This window comes from Rhinopithecus roxellana, chromosome 15 (assembly GCF_007565055.1).
Source record: "Rhinopithecus roxellana isolate Shanxi Qingling chromosome 15, ASM756505v1, whole genome shotgun sequence".
Taxonomy (NCBI): Eukaryota; Metazoa; Chordata; class Mammalia; order Primates; family Cercopithecidae; genus Rhinopithecus; species Rhinopithecus roxellana.
This window is the reverse complement of record NC_044563.1, coordinates 7,333,000-7,356,412: the sequence shown is the minus strand read 5'-3', so window position 1 is coordinate 7,356,412 and position 23,413 is coordinate 7,333,000. Positions and strand designations below refer to the sequence as shown.

Here is a 23,413-nt window from a genome sequence, read left to right as displayed (position 1 = left end):
ATTGATTTTCCTTGATCTTCATGTCTTACCTTCTATAAAACAGTTGTTTGTAGAATGCTTCACGTTCTTGATTTATCTGATTATCTCCTTGGGGTTATGGTTCAACTGGTTCCTCCAGCCCTGGTAAACTGGAGTTTAGATCCAAAGCCTTGATAAGATTCACTTTCAGTATTTTTGGCAAGAAAACACCATTAAGTGATGCTGTATATTTCATGCTGCAGCACACTGGGAACCTCATAAAAATGTTGGTTGTCCAAGGGTTACTGATACTAAATTGGATAACTGGGTTAAGGTGGGGACTGCCAGATCTCCCCGTTGTAAAAGTATGTTTCTCCTTTGTGATGGCAAGTAACCTGTGAGATGTGTTTGGCAACACAACTCACATGTTTGTAGATATCTACAGTTTATCAAACACATTCAAACGCACTTAATCACAACAGCATCCCTGTGAGGTTTTATTCCTGTTTAACAGAAGTGAAAACTGAGACTTGGAGTGCTTAAATAACTTTCTCAAAGGCATAGACCCAGTAAGTAGCAAAAGCAGGACTCAAGCCTAAATGGATTAACTCTAGCTTGATTAAAAAAAAAAAATCCCAAATAGCCTACATCTAACAGCAGATTTTATTTTGCTCTATACATTCAGGGAAATTCACTAGTAATGAGCTATAGAAATGATCCCTGATAGTAAAAATTGCAGATTTTTAAGGAGTATTCTCTCTCCAGAATTCAATAAATACTTCTCTTCTTTTGAAACCATTTTCTAAAAAAGGATACTTTAATTTATTGACACTGGGAAGCACATTGGCAAAGAAAGTCAATTTCTTTTACAGTATCTAATAGCTATTTCTATTGCCTGTTCAAACTAGCAAAATGTAACAGATGCCAGATTCCCCAAAGTACAGCGCTTTGGGCTACATTTGCAACAAGAGCTTACATCTAAATGTTACATTAGTTACTGAATTTGTAATCTTCACAAATGTGTGAATAGTCAGTTGATCAAAAATAACAATATCCTGCTACAAGAGAAGGCATAGCAGAAAATGTTCCCAACACAAAGACAATGTTTGAGATGATGGATATCCCAATTACACCGATTTGATAATTGTACGTGGAATACATGTATCAAAATATCAGATGTATCCCTGAAAATATGTACAACTATATCAGTTTAAACATACAAAAAATAATTTTCTGTCCAAAGTTAAATATGTACAACTACGATGTATCAGTTTAAAGATACAAAAAAAGTAATAATTTTCTGTCCAAAGTTAAGCATTACATGGCACCTATGATGCTAAGACCAAGGGCCTTTAGGTCTGGAAGAGACACATAAAGTCAGGTCCTCGCGAATCTACTTCTGAAGGGGACAGAATTAGTATAGGCATACGACAGTCTAGAATCAAGACACAAGGGGTGTGGAGCGATAAAGAGCAAACAGGGAAGGGAACTAGGGGGACCATGGATCCAGGAAGCGGCTGGAGAAGCCACTTCTGGGCAGCCCTGTAATCTGGGTGTCCAGCGGCGAGTTAGAAAGGGGTCCTTCAAGGGAGCCTCAGGCGGGGGCTGACTGCCGAGAGTTACTCTGTCCGCCAGGTTCTTCCTAACAAGAAGCTACAAAGGTCTTAATTCAGAAAACGGGAACACGACAACACATCCATGTCAAAAGAACGCTATTAAGTGGCCGAGTCACTTTCATCTCCCACCAACTTCCCAAAGGCTGAAAGCAGGCGGACACGCCCCCAAGCGCTCTTCTGGGATTTCGTTGGTTGCCCTGGCCTGCCCCTCTCTCATTAGGTATCTCTCATTGGTCAGCAATGCCGCTTTCACGCCAATTCTCAGAACCAATCATCTCCAACTATTGCCTCGCCTCTCCACCACGTGAGTGGCATAGGTGCTAACCAATAAAAAAAGAAAATGAGGATGTAAAGACAAGGCTCCTTCCCTTTTTCCTCAACTCGTTCAGTAAATGGTAGAAAATGTGGAGCAGCTGATACCAACCACCAATCCATAAGGGCGGAAAAGGATGATGAGAAGAGTGATGGGAGGGGGTGACGTGGCAGTGACAAGAGCATAAACTGAAATGAGTGGCGGAAACACCAGCCAATCGGCGATCAGATTGGCCGGGCACCCCGCATTCCCCCGTCCTCCCTCAGCGCCGGAAACTTCAGGAAAGCACCAATGAACTTCGTCATAGGTCTGATTGGCCTTTATCTGAACCAATCGACGGTGGGCCAGGAAGACGCGTCCCACCCCAAGCTCTCACTGGGCGCTGTAGAATGACAGGCCCGAAAGAAATGCCAATGTCCGCAGGGTCTTCCTCAAGTGACACTCAGCGGCACCAATCGACGTCCTTCTTCCCGGCGGTCGAGCCCTCCTCCCCGCGGCTCGCCTGGCGGGGCGGGGACGCTGCGCGGCGGTGGCTGATGCGGTAGCGTTGTGGGGCGCTCCGGGCGGCGACGGCGGCTCTCGTAGGCGGTTCCCGTCCTGTATCTCCAGGCGGCGGCGGCTCATGGCGGCGACGGAGCTGAGAGGAGTGGTGGGGCCAGGCCCGGCAGCCATTGCAGCACTTGGCGGCGGCGGCGCCGGTCCCCCAGTGGTGGGAGGAGGCGGCGGCCGCGGAGACGCGGGGCCAGGCTCCGGGGCCGCGTCAGGGACAGTGGTCGCGGCGGCGGCGGGAGGCCCGGGGGCCGGGGGAGTGGCGGCGGCTGGCCCGGCCCCTGCGCCGCCGACTGGGGGCTCGGGCGGCTCGGGCGCTGGAGGTTCGGGCTCGGCTCGAGAGGGCTGGCTCTTCAAATGGACCAATTATATCAAAGGCTACCAGCGGCGGTGGTTCGTGCTGAGCAACGGGCTCTTGAGCTACTACAGGTAACTGCTTCCGGGGCGCCGTCGCTCACCTTGCCTCCCATCGCTGCCGACAGTCCCAGCGCCGGCATTACCGCCAGCCGGCACAGCAGCCAGGGTTGCCCCAGGCCCCTTTTCGTCATCTGTGCGGATTGACAGCCCGGGGGTCGGAGCCCGCTGTCACGAAAGTGAAAAGCCCCTGGACGTACACCTCACCTTCCCTCGGGTTACCCACTCTTGGTGCCTTATCTTCCCTTCACTCCGGGCCTTTCCAGTCAGCAATTGTTTGGAGAGCGTCTGTTCTTCCATTATATGTCCACCAGCACGTGGGTGCAATTAATTCTGCAAGCAAGGCACTGGTGTAGGTACTAAGGGAACACAGCAGAGCAAACCCGAGGCACTCCTCCCAAGGAACTTACATTGAAAGTCCCAAGTTTTAGCTGTCAGTGCCCAGTCTCCAAAACTCAAGGTTATTCGTAGCTCTTGGTGTGCCGGTCCTTGCTCCCTTCACGTCCAGACACAAGGGCATCACTCACACTGGGTGGCTTCGGTATTCCGTCCCCTTTCTGCCTTATCTCTCCAAGACTTTGCATACGCTTTCGCCTCTGGACAGCCCAGAATGGAGATGTGCACCCCAGTGCTGCTTTTATTTTTGCTTGCCCCACTTCCTCCCGTGGAAATGATTAAGTGTTTTACCCAGCATTTCTGTGATTTTTTGGTTAGTTAGGATTAACATTTATTAAAAGAAGAATCCATGTCTTTGGTATGATTACTTCTGTTCAACAAGGTATTTTGGACTGTTTAATATATATTTATGGTGACTTATAACTTGGCCATCGCCATCACATAGCATGCTTTGGGGCTAAAAAGGATAGAGAAGTTAAGATAGGTGATTTGGGACCAGGGCGTAAACATTTCCTGAGGGCTGCACAAGGTGTCTAGGTGTTTTTTGTACAGTATTTCATTACAGTATTTTGTTGACTCCCAGCAACAACCCTAGGAGTTGGGAAATATTCCCATCTTGCTGATGAGGGAAACAGACTTAGCATGGGCAACTTTCCCAAGGTTTTGGAGGAGTTGGGATTTGAAACTACTTCTGGTCACACTAATCTAACCTAAAACTCAGGTTAGTGTTAAATGAATCAGTCAGTTACAGAGATAATTGCTTATCAATAGCGAGTAATTTTATGGATCATGCTTACTATGTGTATTTTATGCAAAAATAATAAAAATCTCCTTTAAGGGATGTTTTGCTTAATGACATTCCAATGGAAATTTTTTTTTCCGGAGACCATTGTCTTTGAGACTGAAAACACCGATGTTGAAGAGCGGTTCACTCTATGTTTCTTTTCCTTCGCCAGGAATCATTCTGCCACCTGGAGAGTTAGGCTGAACAAGTCTCTTTTCCATTAACTCCACTATATTGGCTCTTAGAGAATTCTGAGGAGAAATTGAAGGTGGGAGTTGGAGGTAGTTGGCAGGAACACATTCTTCTTACCTGTCCTCTTACAGGGCAAAATGCGTTAGATAGCTCATCCTCACGGCTTCATCAACAGTTGTGAATAATTGTATATTTCATTTGCATTACTGTATTCAGAATTGATTTTAACTATAACCCTTTCTAACTATCCAGGACCATCCATTTAAACTCAGATTACAAATCTAAAATTTTAATTTCCCCAGATTTTTCTCTCATTCAAGTTCATGTGTTCCTGTTATTATTGACCATCATTTTAATGTTTAATTGCTTTATATCCTGACTTGGGTAGCAAGTCAATATTACTATTTTTGCATTTTCAAAAATTGTATATCACCTCAGGGCCTTCATGTGTGGTCATTTCTCATCCAAGTTCTTACCAGATCTACTTTCCAGGCCAGTGGATTCTTTGATCAGTACTTGTGTTGATCAGTAGCGATCTTAGACACTAATAACTTATATGTTGCTGTCTCTTTAAGTATTTGTTACCACTTTTCTCCCTTACAAGAGCTAGTGGTACCTGTCTGAGTACAGATACAACTCCTTCCCAAACATACCAAACCACATATTGGGAAATATGCCATAGGCCTGCCCTAGCCAACTTAGATGGTCCCACCCATAAAACCAGCAGGATCCAGAGTTATCAATCTGTGCACTACCCTCAAAATTGCACTGAAATATTTCCTATCAAGTATACTGGCAGTTATTTTTTCCTGCAGGGTTCTTCTGGTCCTCATCTTCCTCCAAGAATTACCTAGACAGGTATCATTCCTCCTGCTTTTCATACCTCCAAAACCTGCAGTTTCTTATATATGCTGTTTCCAAAATACTGTTTTCCTTTTAAGTGGGATTGTGTACTTCCTAGACCCATCCTCGGATGAGCTGTCCTAATAGGCCTTGGCAAACCATTTCCTTCTTTTTACCTATCCTGGGCTTCCTTACGTACCCAGTTACTTAGATGTCCCATTATTTAAAACCTTATATGGAATCCCAGCTCTCCCAGAAACATCATGACAGGCCATAGTATTAGTTTTCCTGGCTGGCTTCTAGAGATTGAATTACTATTTCAGCTAGCCTTTTCAGGGAAGAACTTTCTGGTCAGAAAATACCACCTAATATTGTAGTGCCTGAAGAACCTCTCTTGTACCCTGAGATTCGTGTCTTTCCAGCTTCCACACTAATCATTTATAATCATAAATGTATCTGCCCAAACCCAAGAGCTCCAAGATCAAGCCTGCCTTACTCCTAGAGTTCCTTGGTATTTTTTAAACTGCTGCAGACTTTTGGTAATTTGAGAAACTTCTTTAGTTTACAATGATGACCCAGGCAGAAGAGATTCCTAAGAAGTGGTTTGTGAAAAGCTCCAATAAGGAGGAATGTGGAAGAAGGTCCAAGTAGTATCCTTGGAGTAGAGAACATAGCAAGCTGGCCTGTCAGCTGTGCATCTGTAATTCAGCCTGCATTATTCATAATGTAACTGAAGCTTGGGGGTGGGGAGGTAAGAATAGAAAAAACGGATTCATGTTACAGTGTGGCAGGTGCAGGAGATGGAAAATGGCCCAGTCCATTGAGACCCCTCTGGCCTTCCCATACTACTCATGTGTGCATTTGAGGAAGGAAGAATAGTTCATGTGAGAAACTGAACAACAACAAACCTGTCTTCCAGACTTTCTCAGACATACCAAATCTTATGGGGTGCGTGCCATTTCTGGCATGCAGAAATTCTGGATATGCCAGGTGTGTTTGGCTGCTTAACTCCACTAAAAGGGAAATGGCTTTGTTTTGTACTGTGGCAGTTGGCAAAGGACTTTGACCTCTGTGTTCCAATTTATACAGGGAAAACTGCAGTCTCAACATGCAGGTTCCTGGGCATAACCAGCGGGTGGTAGGGAAATGACACCGTTTGTGTTAGACACTCGATTGTGCTAGAAGCTTGATATTTTATGTGAAGCTTGGTGTTTTATGTGAAGTGTCTTATAGCTTGTTGTCACCAAGTAATGCTATAAAGTTCAAAAGTTAGTCTATTAATAGAACTGTCAGTCACTAGAGATTGGGAAAATTTTTACACCCAGGCCTCTGAGAGCAGATCTGCTGAATCTTTCCTAGCTATTAATAGACGGCTTAGGAGTTCCCACCAGTAGAGTATGGTGGACCTTAGGAATGAACATATTCCAGAAAGATTAAAACACTTGGTGATTCCTTTTTACTTCCCCAGAAAGCTAGTTATTCTTATTTCGTATCATTTGAACCATAGCCAATATTTCATACTCTAAACATTTAAGTGTGCTTTTTTACACTTCTGCAATATAATTCTAAGCATGGTGTAACAGTTCTCATTTGGGCTGAGTTACAGTTGGGAGCGAGATGGTTTGGTATATATAAAATGGAGCTATTCTTAGGAAATGAGACTGTTGCATGAGGTTATAGGGGCAATTTATAATTATAACTTGCTAAGTGAAAGATAATTCCTGACTGCAAAAGGGCATGAGGGAACTTATTGAGACGATAGAAACGTTCTACATTTTGATTGTGGTGGTGGTTACACAATTGTGTACATTTGTCAAAACTCATTCAGTTGTACTTTTAAAATTGCTAAATTAACATTGCATGTAGTTATACCTCAGTAAAGCCTCTTTCTGTCTGTCCGTCCTTCCTTCCTTCTTTCCTTCTTTCTTTTTTTGAGACGGAGTTTTGCTCTTGTTGCCCAAGCTGGAGTGCAATGGTGCGATCTCAGCTCACTGCAACCTCCCCTCCCGAGTTCAAGCGATTTTCCTGCCTCAGCCTCCTGTGTAGCTGGAATTACAGGTGCACACCCCCATGCCTGGCTAATTTTTTGTATTTTTAGTAGCGATGGGGTTTCACCATGTTAGGCTGGTCTGGAACTCCTGACCTCAGGTGATCTGCCCACCTCGGCCTCCCAAAGTGCTGGGATTACAAGCGCCTGGCCTGTAAAGCCTATTTCTAAGAAGAAAATGGTAAGAGGGACAGCAAAGCAAAAAAAAAAAAAAATCTGACTCAGAAACAATACCATAGGCTCTGAAAGGAAATCCCCACTAATTGTTTCTTGAATTTTAGGAACCTGTTTGAGGGACCAGACCTTGCTGATTCCTAAGATTAGTGTATTTTCAGGGAGCTCGGAGTTATGAAAAAAATGGAATGTGATAAAGAATAAACCATCAACTTTCTGTTTAACTTGTCTTTGTCTTGTTATTGCAGATCAAAGGCAGAAATGAGACATACCTGCCGTGGTACCATCAACCTCGCCACAGCCAACATCACCGTGGAGGACTCCTGCAACTTCATCATTTCCAATGGGGGCGCTCAGACCTACCATCTGAAAGCTAGTTCAGAAGTTGAGCGGCAGCGCTGGGTGACGGCCCTGGAACTGGCCAAGGCCAAAGCTGTGAAGATGCTGGCAGAGTCAGGTCAGGAGCAAAGAACACCTGCCTGGGGAACTTTCTGTTTGCCCCTTTTATGCACAGATTTTGTTTGTCATCGTTATGCTGTGTCATTTGATTATCACCTATATTCTAGATGCCTCAAGCTTCTTGTCTTCATGCAGTATTTCTGCTGGAATGATGGTTCTCAACCAGGGTTATTCTCCTCCCCAAGGGACATTTGGCAATGTCTGGAGACATTTTTGGTTGTCACAGCTGAAGGGAGGGATGTGCTATGGCATCTAGAAAGTAGAGACCTGGGATGCTGCTGAACCTCCTATACTATGCGAAACAGCCGCCAAAACAAAGAATTATCTGGCCAAGGTTGAAAAATTCTGTCCTAGAGGCATAACAGTTGTTCTTTTGCCTTTTAATTGGCTACCTTAAAATTTTGAGAAATAATTATTTTTTTGCTGGGTCAGTCTTGGGAGTATTATACCTCACAATTTGGAGCTATTCATGCTTTTTCTCCTGATATCTTCTTATCTAACTCTTTGTTAGTTAAGTTGAAACAATTTTAGTGGACTGCCAAAAACTGTATATGTGATATTTTCTATGAAAAATCTTCATTTTGCTGCATTAGTTAACTAAAAGGAGCAATCAAGTTATGTTTTGATTATTCTTCAAGGAAAAAGGTAGGATTTTCCCCTGATATGTTGATAGTTTAATCATACTGAGTTTGTTTACCTAGCATCGACCAAGATGGTCACCTGCTGACTTTGTTATCTTATCCCCTGTCATTTCTTGTACTGTGTGTTCATTCATCAGTGAAAGGAGAATTCATTGGTTTGTAAATTTTTGGTAGTAAGTTATATTTTGACTTTGGCCCTGTCTCTCTGTGTAGCATAAAGGACAGGTCTTTTTTTTTTTTTTTTTTTTCTTGCTTTGATTTTAGTGCTGATGTTAGCTCCTCCAAAGGAAGTGACACTGCTAGAAAACCACTTCGCAGTTATGAAGTGTTGAGTATGAGAGGTACAGCATAGCTTCTATACTTGACTTATTGGAGAGCTATTTAAAGTGAGTTTTTGCATTATTTTCATGGTGGCTTTAGTCATGAAGTTTTTGAGCTCTCTTTCAGAAGACAAATTGATGACCTTTTTTGTGATGTGGACTTTGTCTACGAAGAGCTAGACTGTGATTCTCAACTCATTTAATACAGGTCCCATCAGTCACCTATCAGATGATAGTGGATTTGCAATAATAGTTAGCTTGGACTAGATAGGAATCCTCAGGCTAGAGTTAAAGAGCTCAGTAATTACTTCCCAATTCCAAGAGCCTTTCAGCTTTTCCATTCTGTCTTGTGGGTCAGTGGTGTTCAAATTTCAGTGTGTATCAGTTACCTGGGCAGCTTATTAGAAAGGCAGATTCCTGGGCTTTGCCTCACACCAGCTAAATCAAAGTCTCTAGGGGTGGGCCTAGAGACTCTGCCCCTTTGAGAAGGACCTAGGGTGTTTGTGGTGCAGGTGATCTGTGGACCACACTATAGAGAAACCATCTGGTAATGGCAAGTTGTCAGTGAGTCAGAATGCACACAGCATGAGGAATGTTGGTTTGTTTCTGGACAGAGTAGGTAGGGTTCCAACTCTTACTCCTGGTTCTGGATTCATGTAACCTTTCTTTTCATTCCTACAGATGAATCAGGAGATGAAGAGTCTGTCTCACAAACTGACAAGACGGAGCTGCAGAATACCCTTCGGACCCTCTCCAGCAAAGTAGAGGACTTGAGCACGTGCAATGACTTGATAGCTAAGCATGGCACAGCTCTGCAGCGTTCCCTCAGTGAGCTAGAGTCCCTGAAGTTGCCTGCTGAGAGCAATGAAAAGATCAAACAGGTCAACGAACGAGCCACACTCTTTAGGATAACATCCAATGCCATGATCAACGTGAGTGCAGATGGTGTCTGTGTTGCTTTTTGATTCATTCCCTCTTTGAAACATAATTCTTCCCAAATGCCTAAAAATTGTAGTTGATAAAGCACAGAACATTAGGGCCTGCTTCACTGCTCAAGGGCTTTAAGTTACATTGTTTACTGCATGAAATAGAACAGGCTGTACAGATTGAATGACTTTCACGCTCTACTCCGGTGATCAGGAGGTCTTTGCTTCAGCTGGGAATCAGGAGTTCAGGGTTCCTGCACTGACTGCTCTACAACCACTAGGACATCTGATCAGTATTAGCTGAGTCCCTTAATTTCTCTAGGTCGTGATTTTATGTGTGTATTTATTTGTTTATTTATTTTTGTCTCACTTCATCTGTTGGAACTAAAAGATCTCCCTAAGTCCCTTCCATTGTCATGTTCTTTGAGCTTTAAGTTGGAGTCATCTCCTTACTTTACTAATGCATTCAGGCATCAAGAGTGGTAAGTGAGGCTAGATCAGGTACTAGTGAGAACCTTATAATACTAGTTATTCCCATCTTTAGTCCTTGAATTCAAGGATAATTTTGGTGATAAGACAAAATATTCAACTTTGGGCACCTTTCTTTAAAAAGAGTGGTAAAACTTCAACCTCCTTATGACTCCTAACTTGGGTGGCTGTTGTTGGTTTGCAGAACATTTTAGCTACTTGGGTGCAAGACTCTGAGTAAACAGAGCACCAATGGCATTACCAATGTATTGATATGTATGAAATGAATACATGTTTTAAACAGTGCTGCTTTTCCTCTACTGATTCTCGCCTGGCAGGTTGTTTTAGGTACCTTCTACATAAAAACACTCAAAGGCATTTCATAAGTGAGAAGAGTACTCTGTGAGAAATTATGCAGGGTAGATTTTTTTTCCTAATTAAATGGGGTGAAATTACCTCTCTAGTGCCAGACTTTTGTTTTGTTTAGGGTGCTGTGATATGTCATAGTAAGATATATCATCTGCTTTGAACTAGTTTAGTTTGTGTCACCCCTAAACGTCAAAGGTATTTTCCCATGACCATGGGAAAGTATCGTTTTTCTCATTTAACCCCTTTCTTACTTAGAAAGTTGTTATAACCTTTATTTTAACATCATTTTTCTGATGTGTTTAACACTTCGTTCAGTGCTGTGATTCACACAAGGTAAAAAGACATATCCACTTAGGGACTGCAGGAAGATTATCTTCTAGGACTGACCAGTCAGCTAGTCAGGGTGCCTGTGTTTCTGATGTCTGCTCGTGTGTTCCTGGAGACTGTGTGTCTGGTTTTCCAGTCCCCTTGTGATCAGGAAAACCTCATTAAGTCATACAGTCAATTAAATAGTAAATGTGTATACTTTTTAAATAAAACAACTCGGCACAATGGTCTCCTGAAAGTGAATGCCACCTTTTATCCAAATCAGGTGAACACCCCACTCCATAATTTTTTTTTTTACTCTGATGTAAAAATTTTGCTAAGTAAAGCACCCCTTTATAAAACTAAAACTTTAGTTTCAATTTTTCTCTTGAAAATGTACTCATCTTTGTTCCTTGGGGGACATTTTTCCCTAAGTTCTAAGTGTCCAGAGTGTGTGTTAAAGGGGATGATCTCTTAGAAGTCAGAGGTGAGTTCTGTTTTCATTCTTTACTCTCTTGCTGCACTGCCTATGCCCTTTTCCTAGCCAGTTATTGTTTAAAATACACTTTTTTATCCCTGTGTTGTTTCCTTTGTACCTTTTAGATGATACTAGCAAGGACTTAAGTATAATACACATGTTAAAAATTAACATGCTAGAGCATCACAGCTCCAAACTGGCAAAGTTATATCAAAGGAAGAATATATTTCACTCAACTTCTTCTTTAAAAATTAATTTAATTTTTGATTCAAGGGGCATGTGTGCAGGTTTGTTACATGGGTATACTGCGTGATGCTGAGGTTTGGGCTTCTAATGATCCCGTTGCCCAAGTAGTGAACATAGTACACAACAGGTAGTTTTTCAACCTTTGGTCCTCCTCCCCACTTTTGGAATCCCTAGTGTTCATTGTTTCTATCTTTGTGTTGGTGTGTACCCAATGTTTAGCTACCACTTATAAGTGAGAACACGTATTTTTTTTTTTTCTGTGTCTGCATTAATTCACTTAGGATGTTAGCCTCCAGCTGCATTCATGTTGCTGCAAAGAACATGATATTGTTCTTTTTTTTTTTTTTTTTTGAGACGGTGTCTCGCTGTGTTGCCCAGGCTGGAGTGCAGTGGCCAGATCTCAGCTCACTGCAAGCTCCGCCTCCCGGGTTTACGCCATTCTCCTGCCTCAGCCTCCCAAGTAGCTGGGACTACAGGCGCCCGCCACCTCGCCCGGCTAGTTTTTTTGTGGTTTTTTTTAGTAGAGTTGGGGTTTCACCATGTTAGCCAGGATGGTCTTGATCTCCTGACCTTGTGATCCACCCGTCTCGGCCTCCCAAAGTGCTGGGATTACAGGCTTGAGCCACTGTGCCCGGACAATATTGTTCTTTTTTATGTCAGCTTCAGTTTCTTGACTGCTTAGGATAGAACTTTTCTAACTCTCAAAGTGAATCTAACCAGAGAAGTAAATTTGACACTTTTAATATATTCATCTGCCATCTATTGAGCATGAGCTGTGTTTCACAAACTGTGCTAGTGGATATTGCTGAGGGCAGATATGGTCTGTGTCCTCAGGAAGATCACTATTTAGTGAGGGTTGAAGAATTAAAGGGATCATTAGGGACTATGCTAAGTGACTTGATAGAAATGAGCACAGGCCACTGTGGTATAGCACTTCAGAAGTATTTGGCTCAGACTAGGAAATTTCTCTAATTTCCTCAACTAAATTCTGAAGGAGCAGTGAGAATCTTCCTATGAAGAAAGGCAAACTAGAGCTTGGGGCCTGGAGGCCAGTTGCCTCCATGACCTATCTGTGTAACTTGAGGCAACTTGCATCCTGTCCAACTGCCTCTGTGACTTATCTGTATCACTTAGGGCAACGTGCATCCTCTGTGACATCAATTCCTTATCTGTAAATGGTAATGATACTAGTAGATACTTCAAAGGCTTGTTGAAAGACTTCTGTCAGATAGTTGATGTGAAGTGCTCATCGAAGTGCCTGACATATGATTGTCTCTGGCAAATTTTAATTGCAGTCAGCATTACTTAACGGGAATGACCAGGCATGGTGGCTCACACCTGTAATCCCAGCACTTTGTGAGGCTGAGTCAGGTGTATCACCTGAGGTCAGGAGTTCAAGACCAGCTTGGCCAACATGGCGAAACCCCATCTCTACTAAAAGAAATAAAAAAATTTGCCAGACATGGTGACTGAGGCACGAGAATCACTTGAACCCAGGAGGCAGAGGTTGCAGTGAGCTGAGATCACACCACTGCACTCTATAGCCTGGGCAACAGAGCAAGACTCTGTCTCAAAAATAAATAAATAGGCCGGGCGCGGTGGCTCAAGCCTGTAATCCCAGCACTTTGGGAGGCCGAGACGGGCGGATCACGAGGTCAGGAGATCGAGACCATCCTGGCTAATATGGTGAAACCCTGTCTCTACTTAAAAATACAAAAAAAACTAGCCGGGCGACGAGGCGGGTGCCTGTACTCCCAGCTACTCGGGAGGCTGAGGCAGGAGAATGCGGTACAAAACCCGGGAGGCGGAGCTTGCAGTGAGCTGAGATCCGGCCACTGCACTCCAGCCTGGGTGGCAGAGCAAGACTCCGTCTCAAAAAAATAAATAAATAAATAAATAAATTAATTAATTAATTAATTAATTAATTAAAATGAAAGGAAATGAGGGAGAAACTTTGATCCAGGTACTGGTATGGGATATTCAGATCCATCCCTTTCCCCAAAGTCTGGGAACGGCTGGTAATTGACTATTAGTCAAGCAAGGAAGTAGCTAGCATGAGGCTTGGGAGGAGTTAATTGTGGGGGAAAGGAAGGGGTGCAGATCATACTAAGCTTGGTAGTAGTGGATTAGAAGATGAGACCAATTTTGATGCAGTCATAATTTTTTTCTTTTTTTTGAGATGGAGTCTCGCTTTGTCACCCAAGCTGGAGTGTAATGGTGTGATCTCAGCTCACTGTAACCTCCACCTCCCAGGTTCAAGCAGTTCTCCTGCCTCAGCCTCTCAAGTAGCTGGGACTACAGGCTCACACCACCACACCCAGCTAATTTTTTGTATTTTTAGTAGAGATGGGGTTTCACCATCTTGGCCAGGCTGGTCTTGAACTCCTGACCTCGTGATCCACCTGCCTAGGCCTTCCAAAGTGCTGGGATTACAGGCGTGAGCCACCGTGCTTGGCCTTTGTCTTTTTCTTTCTTTTTTTTTTTTTAGAAACAGAGTATCGCTCTCTCACCCAGGCTGGAGTGCAGTGGCACCATCAGAGCTCACTGCAGCCTTAAGCACTCAGGCTCAAGTGAGTCTCACTCCTTAGCCTCCTGAGTAGCTGGGATTATAGGCAGAGCCGCTACACTCAACTTTTTTTTTTTTTTTTGAGACAGAGTCTCACTTTGTCACCCAGGCTGGAGTGCAGTGCACGATCTTGGTTCACTGTAACCTCCACCTCCCAGGTTCGAGCAGTTCTTCTGCCTCATCCTCCCAGGTAGCTGGGACAGGCACACATCACCATGCCTGGCTAATTTTTGTATTTTTAGTAGAGATGGGGTTTCACTATGTTGGCCAGGCTGGTCTCAAACACCTAACCTTGGTTCATCTGCCTGCCTCAGCCTCCCAAAGTGCTGAGATTAAAGGTGTGAGCCACCCTACCCAGCCTCTTTTTAAAATTTTTGTATCTTTTTTGAATTTTTTTACAGAGATGGGATCTTGTATGTTGTCCAGGCTGGTCTCAAACTTCTGGCCTCAGGTACTCCTTTTGTCTTGGCCTTCCAAAGTGTTTTACATACGTGCGCTACCATGCCCAGCTTATGATGATAATAACTAACACCTTATTGAATGTTTATTGTGAGCCTAATATGGTTATAAGTGCTTACATGTAAAACAACAACTCTATGAGGTACTCTATTGTTATTGTTTATGGAAAAGGAAGATGAGGCACAGAGAGGTTAAATAACTTACCCATGTTTGTACAGCTAGATAGTGGGAAGGATCTGTGATTTGAGCCCCACCAGTCCAACTCCAGAGTATGTACTCTGTACTGTTTCTGAGTATGGAGGATGGAAAGACGTGTACAGATTTTTTGAATATTAAAGAAGAATCAGTAGGACTTGATTACTGGCTGTGAGGAAGGAGACAAAAGTAAGAGAAGAATGCTCCTTAATTTTCTGACTTGGACAACTGGGAGGGCCCTGAAAGTTGGGTTGGGGAACATCAAAGGGAAAAGCAGAGATAACATAGGAAACTGATGAAGCTGGGCGTGGTGCCTCACACCTGTAGTCCCAGGTGTGGATCCCTTGAGCCTGGGAGTTGAAAGACTAGCGTGAGCAACATGGCAGAATCCCATCTCTATAGAAACTACAAAAATTAGCTGGGCATTGTGACTCATGCCTGTAGTCCCAGCTACTTGGGAGGCTCAGGTAGGAGGATCACTTGAACTTGGGAGGTTGAGGCTGCAGTGAGCCATGATTGTGCCACTGCACTCCAGCCTGGATGACAGAACAAGAACATGTCTAAAAAAACAAAACAAAACAAAAAAAAACAGAAGGTAATGAGTTCACTTTGGGACGCATTAATTTTGAAGTTACTTTGAGCCATTGAATAGGGGGTTGGATATTCTATTCTGAATCTCAGTGAGTGCTGGGCTAGAATTACTGATTTAGTAACCATTAACCTATAGACAATGGTTGAAACTATGGGAGTAAATATCCTGTTTACCTTTTAGCTTCTCTATAACAAGGGATAGACTTTTAAGCTTACGTTGCTTGCCTCCTTCGTTTATTTATTAAGCAAACTTTATCAGGTCCCTGTTATGTACAGAGCAACTAAATTAGGAGCTGGAGATCTATATATGAATAAGCTCAAAAATGTGTCTTTAAATTGCATATGATCCATCTGGAGAGATAGAAAATCAGTCACGATACTGCCGTGCATGTGTAAAATAGAAGTTTGTGCAAAATGCAATGGAAATGTAGAGAAGAGACTGGCTGCTTATGAGACTGGTGGGGAGATGTCACAAAGTAGCATTTGCCATAGATCTTAAAGAAATATTTCCCCTTTCTTAGAAACAGGGGATAGGGATGGACATTCTAGGTAGAGTGAATAGCATATGCTGAAGTAGGCAGGCCTGAAAGAAATCTGTGTTCACGGCCGGGCACGGTGGCTTATGCCTGTAATCCCAACACTTTGGGAGGCCGAGATGGGTAGATCGCTTGAGTCCATAGGTTCGATACCAGTTTGGGTAGCATGGCAAAATCTCATCTCTACAAAATACAAAAATTAGCCGGCCATGGTAGTATATACCTGTAGTCCCAGCTGCTTGGTGGGGCTGAGGTAGCAGGATCACCTGAGCCTGGCGAGGTTGAGGCTGCAGTGAGCTGTGATCTGCGTTCCACTCCAGCCTGTGCCCTGAAATCTGTGTCCAAGAAATGGTGAGCAATTCAGTGTGGCTGCATTGTAGGGTGCAGAGCTAAGTACACCTGCCTGGCGAGGAGAATACAAGGCAGTATTGTGAAGGTCCCTTTATGTTCATAACCAGTAGTTAGTATTTGATCCTCATGTTAGTGGGGAGCCAGTGGAGGGACTTGGTATAATCATATTTGTGGGTTTTTTCTCTAAATGCCTTCTTTGCTTTTTCAAGTAGGCTTCTAATATTTTTCTTTTTAACCCTTCTTCCTGCACACTGGAAGGCTCCTAATTTTTAAGGTCAGTTGTTTCTCTTAGTGACCAAAATAAAAACAAAATGAGTTTCCCTATACTAGACTACCTCAGTGTAGATTCTCTGTTCTTGGTGTCTGAATTCCTTAGCTTTCAGTTACTTGAGTTTAGTCAAGAATTTGTTGAAAGTAGTTATCCTGTGTGTGCTCTCATCCTTCTTTCAGCCAGCAGTTCTCTACTTTTGGTGCAGTTCACATACCTGCTCTTTCTGATGTTGCCACAAATACTTTGTCTAGGTTTACTGCCCACGTGGCGTTTGTTTGGTTCTTATGACCAGGAAAGTATAAAAGAGCCGTGATAACCATATTTACTTTTTTTCTGGGTTTGACCTTGATTTCAGCATGGAGCTAGCTGTCCCTGATACCTTGGCATAAAAGGGAAAGTCTTTCATTGTAATTTGTCAAAGTTCACGGAATAAGGTTACTCAATGGGCTTGCAGAAGCTTGAGGGGAAACTCTGACTAGTTGAGGTGACGCAGTTAACGCTTTCTCCATACAGGCCTGCAGAGATTTCCTCATGTTAGCCCAGACCCATAGTAAAAAATGGCAAAAGTCACTACAGTACGAAAGAGACCAGCGTATCCGACTGGAAGAGACCCTTGAGCAGCTGGCGAAGCAGCATAATCACCTGGAGAGGGCCTTCCGAGGAGCCACGGTGCTGCCGGCAAACACTCCTGGCAGTGTGGGTTCTGGCAAAGGTAAGACGCTTAGCTCTCAGGTAGCCTGGTCTAAGGTGAGCCAGATGGTTTTCTGCAGTTGATAGGAGAACTCCAAACTCTCCACAGTCACTGACTCGTGTGAAATGGAATTGGAACCCATTGATTTATTCTGGATTTTCCACTGCTTTCTACCATTTTTTGCTGTGTTTGTGGTTAGTGTTTAAAAGAACTTGCTCTATCAGACATTTGGTAAAGATAACCAAAGTTAACAAATGGAGCTTTTCTTCTTGTAGATCAGTGCTGCTCTGGCAAAGGGGACATGAGTGATGAAGATGATGAGAATGAATTTTTTGATGCACCTGAGATCATCACCATGCCTGAAAATTTGGGCCACAAGTAAGTTATCCTTGATTGTTGAAGAAAATAAACATATTTGGCCATCAAAAGGTTAAAAACATTTCAGTGAGAGTATTATAATTGTCAATATTCAGTCTGGGCCCTTTTCCTTTTTTTTTTTTTTTTTTTCTTTGTTGTCTCAAGATCTGTTTGTAGAATGGGCCCTTTTTAAGTGAAAAAGTGTCAGCTTTTTTACATAAACAAATTCTCCAGAGATATTTACATTCATTCCTATTCTAAATGTCATCATTTGATCACCCATCAATAAGTTTATACAGTATACTTGGCATTCTGCTTTGTAAAGAAATGTCCAGGACCAGACTCTAGTTCTGGTTTTTGTTCTCATCCTCCTGTGTTTCCCATCTGTACAGACGTACTGGCAGCAATATCAGTGGAGCCAGCAGTGACATCAGCCTTGATGAACAGGTAACTCTTATATGGGAGTTGTCAGAGGTGAGGGACGTGGGTTGTGATTCCCAAGGATTTTTTTTTTTTTTTTTTTTGGTGACGTGCTAAGAGAAACTGATTTTTTTTTCTTTTTTTAGCACGGGGGAAGGGAAGGTTATAAATACCAGGTTTTCTGTTCTTTGTGGGTGGTTGAATGGCTTTGTTTTTTCTCTCAGTACAAGCATCAGCTGGAGGAGACCAAAAAGGAAAAAAGAACCAGAATACCATACAAGCCAAACTATAGCCTCAATTTATGGAGCATCATGAAGAACTGCATTGGAAAAGAACTCTCTAAGATCCCCATGCCGGTAAGGTTCTTGCACACTGGAGCTGCTGCCAGGAGTTCCTCTCAAGCCTCAGTGGGAAGAGTGCTGATATGACAGCCCCACCCACTTGTGCAGCAGTTTGTGGCATGGTCTTTTTTACCTTTACAGTCATAAACTGTTCCTTAAATTTAGCTACTTTAATTTTGGCTCTGGATCTGATATGTTCCCAGATCACCTAGAATCAGATGTGTATTTTCAGTAACAGTTATTTTTGAGCAAATTCCTATGCTAAATGCACTGGGGACATGCATGCAAAGATAAATACATCATAGTTTTTGTTTTCAAGAAGCATGTAGTTTAAAAGAGACAGACATGAAAACAGGTAGAAAACATTATTTTCTGTGATAGTATTATGGAAAGTACAACACAAACAAAGGCTTAGGGAACACAGAAGCAAAAATTGTTCATTCAAACCAGAAAGATGAGGACCCTCCCCATGGCAAAGATGGTGTTTGGGCTGACCTCCCTGTCCCCTGTCATGTCTTCCTCCAATCTGTCTACACTGTTGTGAAAGTGATTTTTGAAAAATGGCAAATGTCAGTCCTCAGCTTAAAATCCTTTACTGGATCTTCATTGCTTTCAGCATAGTCCAGATACCTTAGGGGGCTTGGTAACTCCTCCCCATGGGCAAGGCTCCACCCCACATATCCTGAGTTCTAGTCATTAGGATTACCTTCAGACATCCTGTCCTTTCCCTCAGGGCATTTGTACATATTGCTCTTTCTGCATGGACTTCCGTCAGTTCCCTATCAATACTTGCCACCTTTTTTCTGCTGTGGCTAATACCCATTTCTTCAGGATGCAGCTATAGTGTGTCTTTTTCAGCAAACCTCCTCCAGTGCTTCCTATCAGGATGAAATGTCTGTCCTTTGTGTTCCAACAAGTTCCACTGTTTATGGTGTAAACAGTGTGTATCACTGCATGTTCATTTCACAAGCATTTTCTGGGTGCCTACTGTTTGCCTGATGTTGCCCTAGTTTTCAGTTAAGTATAGAAGATATAGGTTCGATTTATTAAAGAAACAAATTATTGAGGCCAACTGTGGGGTTGGGGAGGCAAAAAAAAAAAATCAAAATGTATCAGTTTAAGCCAGGGCTCAACAAACAGCATAATAGTTTGTGATGTGAAAATTAGTTGAAATTCAGATGTTAACGTCCATGATGTTTTATAGGAGCAGGGTGATACTCTTTCATTTACATATCATCTGCAGCTGCTTTCATCCTACAACAGCAGTGTTAAGTGGTTGTGGCAGAGACCATATGGCCCTCAAAGCCTAAATATTTACTATCCAGCCCTTTACAGAAAAAGCTGTCAACCCTCTGCCTTAAACAAATGTTGGCTTAACTCATTATTGTGTTCAAGCCCAGAAGTAGGTGGTCCAGGGCTAGTGCCATACTCTGTGGTGTCAGGGCCAGGCTTCTTTCTATCCTGGGGCTCTGCTGCCTTTGGCCTCAGTCCGCAGGCCCAAGTGGCTGCTCCAGCTTGAGTCATGAGAGCCTCATTCCAGCCAGCCGGAAAACGGAAAAAGAGGAAAGGCTATACCTCTTCAGGGTGCTTCCTGGCTGGGTGCAATGGCTAATGCGTGTAATCCCAGCACTTTGAGAGGCCGAGGCAGGTGCATCACTTGAGGTCAGGAGTTAAAGACCAGCCTGGGCAAAATGGTGAAACCCTGTCTCTACTAAAAATACAAAAATTAAACGTGCGTGGTGGTGCAGATACTCAGGAGGGTGACGCAGGAGAATCACTTGTACCCAGGAGGCAGAGGTTGCTGTGAGCTGAGATCACACCACTGTACTCCAGCCTGGGTGACAGAGCTAGACTCTGTCTCAAAAAACCAAGAAGATGCTTCCTGGAAGTTGCATAAATCACTATCACTTAAATCTGTGTGGCTAAAACTTAGCTATATGGCCAGAGCTAGCTGGAGAGAAGGCTAGAAATGAAGACTTCTGTTCTAGATGACATGGCCTTGTGAAAAATTAAGGGTTCTACCAGTTGTAGAAGAAGGGAAGAATGGATAGTGGGGATGGGCAAGTGGCTACAGATTTTGTCCATAGCCAGCTACTTGGCATACAAAAATACAGAAGCATTCTCCCTACCCTCTTGAAGCTATGGACCAATGTGTAGTTTCTGCCTCTTCATAGACTGCGTTCCTCGTGATCAGGGGCTACATCTTGATAGTCTTTATATCCTTGATGCTTAGCCCTGTGCCTGGCATGTGTAAATCATTCAGCAAATGTCGAAGTAATTAATTAACTGGGTCTTGGAAAACAAATAGGTTTATGTATAAATATGTAGAATTTTTGTTAGGAAAGTGTTGGGCTGGGTGCATGCTAACACTTGGGAGACTAAGGAGGACCGCTTGAGCCCAAGACTTCAAGACCAGTCTGGGCAACATGGGGAGACCCTGTCTCTGCAAATAATAAAAAATTTGGCTGGACATAGTGGCTCATGCCTGTAATCGTAGCACTTTGGGAGGCCAAGGTGGGTGGATTGCCTGAGCTCAGGAGTTCGAGACCAGCCTAGGCAACATGATGAAACCCTGTCTCTACTAAAATACAAAAAATTAGTGGGGCATGGTGGTGTGTGCCTGTAGTCCCAGCTATTCGGGATGCTGAGGCATGAGAATGGCTTGAACTCTGGAGTTAGAGGTTGCAGTGAGTCGAGATGGTGCCACTACATTCCAGCCTTGATGACAAGCGAGACTTTGTCTCAAAAAATATATATATATAATAATAATAAGTTAGCCAGGCATGGTTATGTGTGCCTGTAGTCCCAACTACTTGGGAGGCTGAGGTGGGAGGATCACTTGAGCCCGGGAGGTTGAGGCTACAGTGAGCCATGATCTCACCACTGCATTCCAGCCTGGGTGAGAGCGAGACCCTGTCTCAAAAAAAGGTTGACCTTCAGATAAGAAAAGGCCATGAGTAGCCTTAGGATAAACCTAAAATAATAATTAGTTTATTGGGGGCTTGAAAAGAAACCCCACTTACCTGGAGTATTAGGTGCCTTGAAGGGAATAGTGGGAAAGTGGACTGGAAAGGCGTGTCATTGCAGTCTCAGAAATGTAGTTCCTGCTTAGAAACAGCTTCTGGTGCTGGCCGGGCACAGTGGCTCATGCCTGTAATCCCAGCACTTTGGGAGGCCAAGGCAGGTAGATCATGAGGTCAGGAGATCAAGACCATCCTGGCTAACACGGTGAAACCCCATCTCTACTAAAAAATACAAAAATTAGCTGGGCGTGGTGGCAGGCACCTGTAGTCCCAGCTATTCGGGAGGCTGAGGCAGGGGAATGGTGTGAACCCGGGAGGCGGAGCTTGCAGTGAGCTGGGATTGCACCACTGCACTCCAGCCTGGGCGACAGAGTGAGACTCTGTCTCAGAAAAGAAAAAAAAGAGAAAAAAAGCTTCTGGTGCCATGCGTGGTGGCCCACACCTGTATTCCCAGCACTTTGGGAGGCTGAGGCAGGCAGATCACTTGAGGTCAGGAGTTCGAGACCAACCTGGCCATCATGGTGAAACCCCATCTCTACCAAAAATATAAAAATTAGCCGGGCATGCTGGCGCACGCCTGTAATCTTAGCTACTCGGGAGGCTGAGGCAGGAGAATTGTTTGAATCTGGGAGACGGAGGTTGCAGTGAGCCGAGATCGTGCCACTGCACTCCAGCCTGGGCGACAGAGTGAGACTCTCTCTCAAAAAAAAAAAAAAAAAAAAAAAAAAAGAAATAGCTTCTGGGTCTAGGTGACTTCTCTCTCCTCCTTTACCATTAGTTCCTTGTTGATACTGCCTTTAGGAATGTATAATCCTGTAACTGTTTTGCCCACAGATCAAGTCTTCACCCTTCCCCTACTCTGGGCTGTGACACAGGAAAACTAATCCTTCTAGGAGGTGTTTTTTCAGGCTTCCGTGGCTACTGGATTCTGGCTGGGCTTCACTAATGCAAGATACCAGTAGGAGGTTATGGCTATGGGAAGTCTCTCCCTCTATGCCCTCTTGAGTGGTGCTCTGGCTTTCACTGGACAGGCCTCCCCTGCCTTGATGTTTTACATTCTCCTGATCCTCCTCTCTTGGACCTCCACCTCTGAGCTGTAGTAATACTGCTACTTCTCCCCATCTCTCCACCCTACCAATGGTTATAGCTTCCTGCTGCTGCTAATCTCTGGGTTGTCTTTTTTTAGCTGCCCAATTTTTCATCAACTGTGTAAATCCTTCCTTCCCCTTTAAATACTCAGACTCATTTGTTTCCCTGCTTGGCTTTTGAGTAATAAAATGACTATTATAAGAAGCTTGGCACTTTTGGAGAAACTGGTTGTTGATGGGCAAGGCTGTGTGTGTGTGAGAAGCAGTGATAAAAATGTGCTGATTCTAGTCCCATGCACTGCTGGTATGTCTAGTACCACCAGTGGAGTACACTGCCTGTCCCCAGTTTTCCTCAAAATGTATGGAAATGTTACTTTATGTTGCCTGAAATTCTGCCACTGAGAGATTTTGTTGGGTGTAGTTAATAAGTGCCCTCTTTAAAAAGAATTGAGGATTAGGGCTTTCTCAACCCACCACCCCTCAGTGTGTGTTCGTGTCCTCATACTGCTTGTCTGTCAGTGTGGGGAAGAGGGCTCAGGAGTATGGCACACTGTTTTGGTAGGTCCTATTTCTCAAAGGATGAGTGTTGTTGGTCCTGTGGCTCTGTGTTCACTGGAAAATGTTCACAGAGAAACATTTGGGATATTTCTCAGAGAAAAAGCAGGCTGTAGTTTATGAATTTAATTTAATTTATTTATTATTTTATTATTTTTTTGAGACAGGGTCTCACTCTGTTACGCAGGCTGGAGTGCAGCGGCATGGTCTTGACTCACTGCAACCTCTGCCTCCTGGGCTCAAGCCATCATCCCACCTCAGCCTCCCAATTAACTGGGACTACAGGTGCACACCACCACACCTTGCTAATTTTTGTATTTTTTTATAGAGATGGGGTTTTGCCATGTTTCCCAGGCTGGTCTCAAACTGCTGAGCTCAAGCAATCCACTCGCCTCAGCCTCCCAAAGTGCTAGGATTGTAAGCATGAGCCACCACGCGTGGCCAAGTTTATTACTTTTAAAAAGTGTATG

At 43.6% G+C, this 23,413-nt stretch overlaps 1 protein-coding gene across 1 annotated transcript in view; it reads left to right on the top strand.

The window, feature by feature from the left end:
* Positions 1-2,072: 2,072 nt before the first annotated feature.
* OSBP (oxysterol binding protein) overlaps positions 2,073-23,413 on the top strand; it is a 38,641-nt gene continuing 17,300 nt past the window's right edge. Inside the window, 7 exon segments of the mRNA XM_010385007.2 lie at positions 2,073-2,865; positions 7,535-7,743; positions 9,388-9,638; positions 16,982-17,180; positions 17,435-17,537; positions 17,909-17,963; positions 18,161-18,292. Of these exon segments, the coding sequence (XP_010383309.1) occupies positions 2,510-2,865; positions 7,535-7,743; positions 9,388-9,638; positions 16,982-17,180; positions 17,435-17,537; positions 17,909-17,963; positions 18,161-18,292 (1,305 nt within the window). The 5' untranslated portion in view covers positions 2,073-2,509.